The 12,933-nt window shown below is 43.8% G+C and overlaps 1 protein-coding gene across 1 annotated transcript in view; it reads left to right on the forward strand.

Moving 5' to 3' along the window:
* The first annotated feature begins 238 nt into the window (after positions 1–238).
* Positions 239–12,933, forward strand: part of CCDC3 (coiled-coil domain containing 3) — a 56,606-nt gene continuing 43,911 nt past the window's right edge. Inside the window, exons 1-2 of the mRNA XM_081023846.1 lie at positions 239–675; positions 7,670–7,844. Coding sequence (XP_080879972.1) covers positions 302–675; positions 7,670–7,844 — 549 coding nt within the window. The 5' untranslated portion in view covers positions 239–301. The remainder of the gene's footprint in view (positions 676–7,669; positions 7,845–12,933) is intronic.

Genomic DNA, 12,933 nt, shown 5'->3' on the forward strand with positions numbered 1-12,933 from the left:
CAGCTGCAGCTACTGCAACAGTTTGCAGCTCAAGTGAGAGTGTGTACACAGCAGAACTCTCCTTTCTCTGGTTACTGCTCCTCCCTCCCTTTGAAGAACTGCTCCTATTGGGCAAAATCTGAGCCACTGATGAGCCTTAGGCCCCAGCTTCTTGCCAATCAGTTGATTCATTTCATAGGGATCTTGTTTCACAAACCTAGCCTCAGGTTTTGTGAGTGTGCTGTGGTTTTTTTTAAAGGCACTGGGGAAACTTTTAGCATCCAGTGTGCGAAGCCTGCATCCTCCTCTTCTCGAATCCATCATGCTGCAAATCCGGCTGCTCCTGCTCCTGTGCTTTGGGAATCAGCTCAGTCCCAGCCTGGGCTGTCAGCTGCCGTCAGAGTGGAGACCCCTGAGCGAAAGCTGCAGGGCTGAGCTGGCAGAAATCATCGTCTATGCCAAAGTCTTGGCACTGCATCAGGATATGTACAGCATGTTCAACTATTTGCCCTGGCAATATGAAGCCCCAGAAGGGGGGCTCTTTTACTCAGCCGAGATTGAGATGCTCTGTGATCAGGCCTGGGGAAGCATGCTGGAAGTCCCTGCGGGATCCCGGCTCAACCTGACGGGACTGGGGTATTTCTCCTGCCACTCTCACACAGTCATGCAGGATTACTCCTACTTCTTCTTCCTCAGGTGAGTACCTCTAGAAAACTCACCAATACCTAATACTAATTAATAGTAATAATAATGTTAAAAAGATAACATTGCCTAGTGTTGCTAAATGACACATGGATTTAATATTACTAATGCTGGGCATTTTGGTAGTGCTCTAGAATGTTAAAAACACTTCACATACCTTGTTTCAGGTAAGGCCGGTCAATATCATCTCAGCGTTGGAGATGGGAGGCTGAGAGAGTGGCTTGATGGGGGCGGGGGAGGACAGATGCATGGTGAGTTAGAACTATGAAGATATTGCGCAGGGCAAGGTGATAGAATGATGGACTGGGCCACTTCAAGCTGCAGGTGTGTGTGTGTTGGGAAGTTGCAATTTTTAAACATTTCTATGTGTAAACAGCTCTTTGTGTGTAATAAAGCAACATATCAGGGAGAGCTCTGTCTTTCTCCTCGAGGTTCAAGTTTTATTACAGGTAGTGGTGGTTGGTTTTTTCCCCACCATAATGGAGCGTTCAAAAATAGGATATGCACAACTGTCTTCTTGTGTGACAGACTCTGCTGTTACCACTTTAGTCTGCATCTCATGCCGTGTGAGATTCGGAGCTGATCTCTCCATGGCTCTCCATGTCCAGCCACCCTTTTGTTTATTTATGGATGTTCCTCCAAAGAGATCAAGGTGGCATCATCCCCTCTTCTTAAATGGCCACAGCAACCCTGTGAGATAGGCCAGGCTGAGATATTGCGTCTGGCTCACGTTTACCTGGTGGGCTTCCCGGGCGAGGGGGGCAAGAGGAACCCTGGGTGTGCCCACTGCTTGACCCACAACGCTTGCCTGGCACTTGCTTGCTCTCAGCCTTACCTAACTCCCTGGCTTTTTGGGAGGATAAAATGGGATTAAAGATTTATACTGCAAAAGTTATAGGATATAAATGAGATCCACAAGAATTCACCATTTTGCTCTCCTTACCTAACTTGCCTATAGAAAGAATAAAAAAATAGGTCAGAAGATTAGGAAGATTTGGCTGTCAGGACCAGTCTAGGCAAGCCACTTCAGCTTGCCTTAGACTTAGTGTGAGTAAATGGGTGTCTTTGAGCAGGTGCAGTGTGCCTTTGAACATGTGCCGATTGTTTTTCTGTCACCAGGGAATAACAATAATTGTTTTATGAAACTGTTTCAAATGAGGTGATCAGCTGCAAAGGAAACGGCTCCTGTCTCTTTGCTAACTGTGCTGAATTCGACGCCACCATCGTAGTTCCACACCATTACAATAAGGATTTCCAGAGCTTAAAGCTTGGGACACAAGACTTCTCCTGTTATAAATTCATTTCAGTGTTATCATTGGGTGAGAGAGTATTTAATAAATACAACTTATTAAAGTTTGTTTAGTACAGTTGTAGTTTTTTGTGTCTGGGAAACATTTAAAAATGGTCAGTCTCTCTCAAAAAGTTGTTTTATTCATCATATATTTCACTTCAAACTTAAGCTTAGTATACTTCTTGTTCTCCTAGGAAGATTGTATACTTAGAACCAGTTCTGGTTAAAATTCAGATTATTGTGTATTTATTATGTATTCATTAAATTTATTATAGCCCACCCTTCCTCCCAAAGGAGCCCAAGGTGGCAAACCTTGCTAATTTTAATTTCCTTATCCTGTGTTTATTAATGGACCAGTTGAAATTCAGTATTTCAATACATAAGATGACTCTGGGAAATGGTTCTGTGACTGCCAGCACGTGGCAGATGTTATGTCATAATTGGTCAACGCATGCAGGTTTTTTATTGGTTTGGAAAGGAATGTAGGACCCCATGGCTGGGCTTGTCCTTCAGCAAGAGACGTGAATAGCAACTTCCTACCAAACAATTCCTACTGTGGTGATCAGCTGCAAAGGAAGACAGGATTCCCGTCTCTTTGATGGTTGTGTAAAAGGATGGATTTAAGCAGGTGCTGGTTGGTTTTCTTTTCTTTTTTCACCTGCTGAGCTTCATCAGTCCAAGCCTCTCTCCTATGCAACTGTTGCAAGAGCCCCATTTTGCAGTTAGCCAACTGATCAGTGGACAAAAACACAATTCCTGATATTCTTATAGACAGCAGTGAAAGGAAGAGACAGAAACTGGATGGTTATCCATGTAAACCAGCTTTGTATGTGGCTCTCTTGCTTACACATGGAATTCTGTGTTTAAGTGTTTGTGAAGCCTGGTGACTCAACAGCGGCATTTCATTTTAAAGATTATCGAAGGTGATGAATGTGTTCATTAATTGTAGTTTGAGAAGTTCCATGACAGAGTTTTGCAACTGTGCATCTGAAAACAGTAAGCCTCCACTGGCTGATCCCAGACTGCCTGTTTATTGGACCATCATCCTTATTTCATATAATCATAGAATTGTAGACTTAGAAGGGATCTCCGAGGGTCATCTAGTCCAACTACTGCGATGCAGGAATCTTAACTAGATAATACACGACAGATTTCTTTGCGGAGAGATTCATGTTGGCTAATGAATAAGCATTCACTCTGTTTGTGGGTGTTGTAGTCTCAGGTAGGTACTTGCCTGGTGGCAGAGTCCATATGCAAGGTCCAGTCCAGTCCAAAGGTCAGGAGCATCTCAGTTCATGTCGTCAGACGATCCGGGGGTCAAGAAAGCCGAGGGTCCAAGGTTACGGGAAGCAAGAAGCAGCAAGGTCTGGCCAGGAAGGACGAAAGTTGTTTCCACAATTGACCAAGGCTAGAAACCCTGCTTAAGAAAGCTGAAGCCAGCTGGTTCTCATCAGGAGCAAGAAGGCTGCAGCTGGTCAGCAGCAGGTGGAGTTACTTTGCCTTCTGCTCCTTCAGGCTGCTGCTCAGCAGCTGAAGCTGACTCCTGGCCCATGACACTGTCCTCCTCCGCAAGGTGCCCCCCGACCCGCCAGCTGCGTGTCAGCTTATGGGGGAACCAACGGTGGAACTGTCAGGCCAACCGGGGAGCATGGACATACGAAGCATCTTCCCATGAGCGTTCCTCAGGGCCGTAGCCCTTCCAGTCCACCAAATACTGCAAGAGACGTTGGCATTGACAGGAGTCCACAATTTGTGCCACTTCAAATTCTGGCTCCCCTTCCACAAAGACGGGTGGCAGAGGGGGAAGCTCTGGTTGGTGCATACTGGCAGGGACCTCAGGGATGAGCAAGGCATGGTGAAAGACCGGGTGTACCTTGTAGGAAGCCAGGAGCTTGACCCGGCCGGCCACTGGGTTGATCTTGGCCTGCAGAAAAGAGACTGAGGAATTGGGGTCCCAGTTTCCATGAAGGGTTATGGACCGGCAGATGCCGGGTGGAGAGCCAGACCAAGTCCCCCAATGCCAGGGGCCCCCTGGCTTGCTGATGTCAGTCAGCAAAATGCTTGTAATCCTCCTTTGCCCATTGGAGCTGCTTGCGGAGAACCCAATGGATGGTCTGCAGCTCCTGCAAAAACTGTTCTGCTGCCGGAAGCATGGAAGGAGATGACAGCAGGGAAAAGAAGCAGGGGAACCCGTAGTTGGCAAAGAATGGGGAGAGGCATGTCAAAGTGTGGCGAGCACTGTTATAAGAGAATTCAGCAGCCGCCAGGAGTGAGTCAGTTGTTCTGATGGAAACTGACAAAGCACCACAGGTACTGTTCCAGGATCCTATTTGCATGTTCTGTTTGCCCATCCGATTGTGGGTGGTAGGCAGAGGAGAGATGGAGCTGCACCCTCAAACCCGTCAAAGGGCCTGCCAAAAGTGAGCAGTAAATTGTGGTCCCCTATCAGATACCACATGCTGCAGCAGGCCACCTTGCAGGCAGAATACTTCTCTCAAGAAGAGGTCTGCACTTGTATGGGCTGAGGGGAGGCCAGTGGAAGGGAGAAAATGTGCTATCTTGGTCAAGGTATCCACCGCTACCAAAATGGTAGTCACCCCTTGGGATGAAGGAAGGTCCATGATAAAGTCCAGTGACACGGTCTGCCAGGGCCATTCAGGCATTGGTAGAGGTAGAAGGTGTCCTGCCGGCTTGCCAGGGACGTCTTTAGCCCAATGACAGACTGGCAGAAAGCCACATATTGCTCCACCTTGTCCCAAAGACAAGGCCACCAAAAGTCCCCTGAAGAGTTTTGAAGTGTCTGAAATGCCTTGCTGGTAGACTGTCATGGCATACTGCAGAATAGTTCCCCGCTGTGGACCAGGATGCACATAATAATGGCCCCCAAACTGCAGCAAGTCCTGATGCACCATCCAGTGGTGAGGAGAGTGTCTAGCCTGGTCAGCCAATTCTTGCCACCAGTGCTGCACATAGGCGTCCCACTGTTGCTGCTCCCGCAGCTCCCACAAAAAGTCCCTAGGAATCTGGGCCGTAGCAAAATTGGCAGGAGGCAATATCATGGGTGTACGTGACGCATCGTCAGACCTCTCATACTCTGGCTTCCAAGTAAGGGCATCAGCCCGCTGGTTCAGGCTGCTGGGAATATAGGTAACCTTGAAATCAAAGTGGGAGAAGAACTGGGACCATTAGATCTGGCGCTGATTCAGCTTCTTGGCTGGCAGGAGTTGTCCGAGGTTCCGATTGTCCATCCGAACTGGATAACGGGCCCGCTCCAACAAATGATGCCACGACTCAAATGCCACTTGAATAGCCAGTACTTCCTTGTCCCAAATGCCATAATTCTGCTCTGCTGGTTGACATTTTCAGGAGTAGTACCCACAGGGAAAGAGTACCAAAGACTGTGGGTTGGCCTGCAGTGGGTTGGCCCCTACTGCAACATCCGAGTCATCTGTTTCCACCACAAACAGCCGTGCCGAGTCTGGTTGCCGATGGATGGGTTGTGAAGTAAACACAACCTTCAAGGAGTCTAATGCCCCCGAGGGAAAGAACTGGAGGGAGAATTGGAGAGTTGGTTCTGGTCTGTGTGTGTAACATCCACTCTGAGGAGCAGAATATCCACAGCTAGAGAAAGGAGTCTCTGAGCTTAGATACGAAGACCGAGTGTAGTATCTTGGGAGAGTATTCAGACAGGAGTAACGGGCAGGCTGAGTTTGAACAAGGAGAAGTAGAGTCTGTGAGGATAAAGTCTCCTTGGGTCTCCTGTCAGTCAGGAGGGGAGGGATCCTCTAGACAGAGAAGCTCCCAGACCAGTTAAGAGGGGTGTGGGGATCCCCTGGGATGGAAGTACCTCAGGAGTGGGAGTGAGGAAAGGTTGGGAAACTGATGGAAAGTCCCTCCTTCTTTAGGAGCCAAAGTGTTAAGCTGAAACACCTACACAACCACTAAGTGAAGGAACGGGAGAGAAGCTGCGCATTGACCATCTAGGCTGGAAACCTGTAACATCGAACTGAAGAGTATTAACTGAAAATAAGCAGCTGAAGTTGAAAAGAAGCCGAGTATTTACTACCTTGTTTAGAAGCCTGAAACACCCGCTAGAGTTTAGTATAGAATCATAGAACTGTAGAGTTGGAAGGGACCCTGAGGATCATCTAGTCCAACCCCCTGCAAGGCAGGAATATGCAAGTGTCCCATATGGAATCAAATCCGCAATAGCACTACACTGTAACCAACTGAGCTATCCACACAGTTGATGAAAAGTTACGTTCCACTGAGATTTGAACTCGCATCTCTGGATTCAGAGTCCAGAGCGCTAACCGTTACACCATGGAGCCACGGTAATTATAATAACTGTTAACTGTTTCCTGAAAACACATTATCTCTTGACACATCCTTTGTTTTACCAACTTTGTTCTCTAAAATAAATCTTTCTAATTTGTCCAACTTCTTTGAATCTTCAAGTATCTAGTTTTACCTTCACACAAAAACCATCAGATAACCCAAAGTGGCTATAATTAGAATATATGAAGGTGGGATCCGCCACAATTGGTAGCCAGAGAGGTGGGATCCGCTATGTTATTTGCCATTTTCAAGGGCTGAAAACAGAAATATAATGGCAAGAGAGAATAAATGTTGAGACAAAGATGGGAGTAGTTTTTACGTGCAGATATTAACAGGTGACACTGCTTATTTCCCAACACTGAAATTAAGCATTCCAAGCTGTTGTTAAAGCCACAAATATGGGTCAGGCCCCTTTTTCTCTTCCCAATGGGCCCATAGGCCTCTCTCCCCCCATGTGATTATTCTTCATATCACTCACTCTGATCTACCAATGCCAGGCCCACCTAGGAAATGGAAACACAACTAGCATTAATATTCTCACCTGTTGGGAAAGAGTTCAAATGGCACAGAACCTTTCAGCGGGTTTCTCAGAATGTGTCAATGGAGCAAAATGGGCAATATGCAAGCTGCTTTCCTTGTGCCCCCCCCCAATGGACCAGCCCTTCATTGCCTTGCTAAACATAGGAATTGTGAGCAAACACCCCTCTATTAGCACCGTCCTTCCCATGTGACTACCGATGCCAGTCTAGGAAGTACTATTGTAGCTAAGGGAAACCAACCTGATGCCATCTTTAATTACCTATAAAGCCTTAAACAGCTCAGGACCACAATAGCTCAAGGACTGCCTCTCCCCATTCCATATGAACTAGGGTTGCCACCTTTGGTCGGGCAAAATAAAGGACAAGTCAGGCAAAATATGGGACATGTCGGGGGAACAGGGGGGCTAAAATTACTTTACCTGGTACAGAAATGGTATTTTAGTGCAAGATAGAAAAGGGGGGGGGCATGTCCTGCTGAACCATAGTTGTGTGGGTTCTCCCACTTCTCACCTGAACCTGGACCGTGTTGTGTTAGTTCCAAGCAAACCACCGGGTGCAAAACAGAAATAAATCAGGAAGAATACAATTTGGGTTGGGTGACACAGCAGACCATGGACATTTGAGCTGTCCAGACCCTGCACAGGACAGGGGCGGGAGATACACATTCGCAATAAACCATGGTTTCAGTCATAATGGCTTATCATGATGTGTCAACCAGGGCAGTGTGTGCCTTGCTGAAAGTCAATCTCATTACACTATATAGAGATATATGACTTGTGCTGCAAGTTACTTAATGTTTATCCCTGGTTTTCTTTTTCAGAATGGATGAGAATTATAACCTCCTTCCACATGGAGTAAATTTCCAGGATGCAATATTTCCAGATACCCAAGAAAACAGACGGATGTTTTCGAGCCTTTTCCAGTTTTCCAACTGCACTCAAGGACAGCATTCCATGGCCTTCTCTAGTGACTGGGAGATGCAAGAGGACAGCAGGGTAAGGCACTTTGGGTGTTGTGTTCTCCCAGGAGGTGACTAGGATCAGTTGAGCTGGCTTTGCTTTTAGTCCTGTGTTTGAGAGGAACATCTTATTAGTCAAATTCCACACTATCTTATGACAGGGAGCTTGAACACTGGCCCCACGTACACCATGCATTTTGGGCAGTGTCATACCACTTCAAACAATCATGGCTTTCCCCAAAGCATCATGGGAAGTGTAGTTTGTTAAAGGTGCTGAGACACCCCTCCCCTCACAGAGCTACAATTTACCTGGGAAAAGGAACTGAGAATTGTAGCTCTGTGAGGGGAATGGGGTCTTCTCCTAACAACCCTCAGCAGCCTTAACCAACTGCAGTTCCCAGGAGTCTTTGGGGGAAGCCACATGGTATGATACTGGTTGAAACGTAGGGTGCAGGTGGCGCCACTGGCGGAGGAAGGGGGATGCGGTAGGTGTGGCCCGCCCAGGCTGTCATCCCTGGGGGGGGGTTTGACATCCCCCCGCCCCCCAGGACGCTCACCCCGCCCCCGGGTGCACAGCATGTGTGCTGCTCCAGGTTCCAGAGCGGCTAGCTCCGCCTCTGGGTAGCGCCTCAGTCTAACCACTACATCTACTATTGTTACAGCGGCCTTAGCTCCTACTTTCAGAATGCGTGGGGGGACATGACTTGGGAAGAGGTGGAGCTTTTGGATTTCATTCAAGGCTGCCTTACTTTGATCACTAATTCTGCATCATTTATTTTGTTTGTTACATTTGTTGTTGTTGTTTTGTTGTTGTTGTTGTATTTATTAACTTTGTATAGTGCCCTTCATCTGTAAATCTCAGGGTGGTTCACAAGATAAAAATACAAAATAAAAACACAATTTATGAAGTTTCTGTTTTTGCTTGTCATGGCTGTAAGGGGCAAGGAGTTATGTAGACCCATGCTCAGCAGCAAGAAAGTGTATGTAGCCACTTCTCTGGCTTGTGAGATTTCAATATACATTGCCTCATTGTCAAGCCTTCCTTTTAAACAGTAAAAACACACTGTAAAAAAACAAAACAACAATGATGAGAAAAGAAAATGGAGACTAATTCTGCTTTAACATGTGTTGTGCAAATAGGGCCACAGTGAATGGCAAAGGGTCCGTCTTCCCTTTTATCATCTCCCCCTTATTGTGGCTGCTACCGCATGCTGCAACCTTGAGGGTTGCAGGCATCTGACGTATTTTTTCATCAGCATGTTTTTGGAACAGATACCAGTTGTGAGAATGTTTATGCCATCTGATTTCAATATACTCCCCTCTCCCCCTAAATCAGGGAAACCAAGGGTTCAGAGAAATAGGGAGAAACGCTTGGAACTCAGTGAAAGAACTGTTGTGGTCTGCTTATTTATGTAGGCACTTTATGTAGTACAGCAGCAAAAAAGACATGTCAGGTTCCTTGCAGTCTAAACATTTAGACAAGGTGTGTGGAGAGGAAGAAGAGAACATCGTTCGCCTTCCCAATTTATAATGAATCCAGAATTAATAAATCCAGGTCTGCTCATTATTTGTCATCTGCTGTCCTCCAAAGCTCTCCTGGGGGAATCGTACCATAAGGTGCTATGGCTCTGTACTAGAAATGAATCAGGCACACTAACTCTCCTAATGGAAGGACACATGTCAAAACTCCCAATGGCAACCTTGGAAACTGAGTAACAAATGTGTTACAAGCTGAATCACAGCTGTTTTGCTCCCTGACCCCTTGCAGCTGTGAGCAGATTATAGAGCAGGGAAACGGCTGTTTGAATTGATATTTAAATAGTGGCTTTGAGGCACATATTTGTAGTTCCTAAAGCACATTGGCCATGCTCCTTTCTTCCTTTTGCAAATATTTTCCTTGAATAATGAAAACATTGGATAGATTTTAGTGCTCATTTCTAAACGTGTTATGTCCTGCACTCAAGAATATTTTTGCGCAGACATTTAAAAAGTGGATTCAGTGTATGACTTACCATAAGAAGTACCTACATCATATTTCCCAGGGGCAGATTCCAGGGTAGGGTTGGTAGCACACTGAGAACAGTAATTTAAGGGTGCTGGGAACTGTAGCTCTGTGGGGGGTAAACCCCAAGGATTCCCTTTTCAGCAGAGGAGAAATGGGCTTCCAATGTATGGTTCCCAGCCCAAAACGCCTGTCATCCACAAAGCAACTTCATCAGAGAGGCAATAATTTTTTCAGCCAAAGCATTCCATCTGCAGTATTAGGAATAATTGTACTTTGCAAGGCTATTGTAAGTATTTTATTTTTTTTAAATATTTATTCAGATTTTAAGATTACAGAAAAAGAAAAAAGTAAAAAACAAAACAAAACACAAATCGCATACATCCTACAAGAAAAACACACAATACAAAGAAAAATACACAAGACAGAAAATCACAGTAAAAAATAACAAAAGAAAAATTCAACTTAAACCATTAAAACCGTTTTCTCATTTACTTATTTCCGTGACTTCCTCTCACTTCTCTGCTTTGTATTCTAATTCAAATCGTATCTCCAGCAAATCCTTCTAACCTTCTTTTCATTTGCTTATTTTAACATTCAAAAATATTTAATTCTCCTCTATCTTTTATTTTACACTTCATATTTACTTATTCCATTATACTCTGTCTGCCAATACGGTCTAATATTCTTCTCCAACCTTTTCTAACATTCTTTTATATTACAGTATTTCTGAAGATATGTTTTAAATTTTTTCCAATCTTCTTCCATCGACCCTTCTTCTTGATCTCGAATTCTGCCGGTCATCTCAGCCAGTTCCATATAGTCTATCACTTTTCTCTGCCATTCTTCTCGGGTAGGCAATTCTTGTGTCTTCCAGTATTTCCCAATGAGTATTCTTGCTGCTGCTGTCGCATACATAAAAAAATTCCTGTCTTCCCTTCACACCAATTGACCGACCATGCCCAAGAGGAAGGCCTCTGGTTTCTTCAAGAAAGTATATTTCAATACCTTTTTTAATTCATTATATATCATTTCCCAGAAGGCCTTGATCTTTGGGCACGTCCACCAAAGGTGGAAAAAAGTACCTTCATTTTCTTTACATTTCCAACATTTATTATCAGGCAGATGATAAATTTTTGCTAGCTTGACTGGGGTTAAGTACCACCTGTAAATCATTTTCATTATATTTTCTCTTAAGGCGTTACAGGCCGTAAATTTCATACCTGTGGTCCATAACCGTTCCCAGTCAGCAAACATAATGTTATGCCCAACATCTTGTGCCCATTTAATCATAGCAGATTTGACCATTTCATCCTGTGTATTCCATTTCAACAGCAGATTATACATTCTTGACAGATTTTTAGTTTTAGGCTCTAACAATTCCGTTTCCAGTTTAGATTTTTCCTCCTGGAAACCAATCTTTTTGTCTAAATTAAAAACCTCCCTTATTTGATAATAATGCAGCCAATCTCGAACTTTAGTTTTTAATTTGTCGAAGCTCTGCAATTTTAGTTTATCACCAACTTGTTCTAAAATTTCACAATATTTTGGCCAGTTTATCTCCATATTAGTTTTTTTCAATGCCTTTGCCTCCATTGGTGACAGCCACCTTGGTGTTTTACTTTCCAACAAATCCTTATATCTCACCCAAACATTAAACAATGCTTTCCTGACAATATGATTCTTAAAGGCCTTATGCGCTTTAACTTTGTCATACCATAGATATGCATGCCATCCAAAGACGTTATCAAAACCTTCTAAATCCAAAATGTCCACATTTTCAAGAAGTAGCCAATCTTTCAGCCAGCAAAAAGCGGCTGATTCATAGTAAAGTTTAAGATCTGGCAGGGCAAATCCCCCTCTTTCCTTCACATCTGTTAATATCTTAAATTTTATTCTAGGTTTTTTGCCCTGCCAGATAAATTTGGAAATGTCTCTTTGCCACCTCTTGAAACAGTCCATTTTGTCCACAATTTGTAATGTTTGAAACAAAAACAACATTCTAGGCAATACATTCATCTTTATCGCTGCAATTCGGCCTAACAATGATAACTTCAATTTTGACCATATTTCTAAATCCTTCTTCACCTCTGACCAACATTTTTCATAATTATCTTTAAACAGATTCACATTTTTGGCAGTCATATTTACCCCTAAATATTTCACTTTATTAACAATTGTTAATCCTGTCTCTTTCTTAAACCTCTCCTTCTCTATCTCTGTAAGATTTTTCTCTAATACCTTGGTTTTCATCTTGTTTAATTTAAAACCTGCTACTTGACCAAATTCTTGGATTAATTGTAACACTCTTTTTGTACTAGCTTCTGGCTCCTGTAATGTCAAAACTAAGTCATCGGCAAAAGCTTTCAATTTGTACTGTTTAGCTCCGAGTTGTTTAACCAATTGGTCTTTTCTAATCATATTGAGCAAAACCTCGAGGACCGATATAAAAAGCAATGGGGAGATTGGGCAACCCTGTCTTGTTCCTTTCTCTATCTTAAATTCTTCTGTAACTACATTGTTCACAATAAGCTTAGCTTTTTGTTCCGAATAAATTGCACTTATACCATTTTCGAAACTTTGACCTACCCCCATCCTCTGCAAGTTTTTCTTCATAAAACTCCAAGAAATATTGTCAAACGCTTTCTCTGCATCTACAAATATTAAAACAGCTTTAGTATTGATATTAACTTGCAATTTTTCCAAAATATCAATGATGTTCCTAGTATTGTCTGACAAATGTCTCCCAGGGAGAAAACCCGCCTGGTCTTTATGAATCTCTTTTACCAATACATTTTTTAATCTTTTAGCCATAATTTCGGCAAAAATTTTGTAATCCACATTTAGTAGGGATATGGGACGGTAGTTCTTCATCTGTGTCTTCTCCCCTTCGGTTTTTGGTATAAGTGTAATATATGCTTCTTTCCACGACTCGGGTGCTTTTCCTCCCCGTAGTATTTCATTGCAAAGTTCTTTCAACGGTTGCAGTAACCATTCTTTCAGAGTCTTATAGTACTTTGCAGTTAGTCCATCCGGCCCTGGAGATTTGCCCAATTTCATATTCTTACTTACAATTGTAACATACACACTCACACGGGACCTGCAACAAAATGCTGCAGTGTGG

This window comes from Podarcis pityusensis (genome assembly GCF_964106645.2).
Source record: "Podarcis pityusensis genome assembly, chromosome: 10".
NCBI classification, from domain to species: Eukaryota; Metazoa; Chordata; class Lepidosauria; order Squamata; family Lacertidae; genus Podarcis; species Podarcis pityusensis.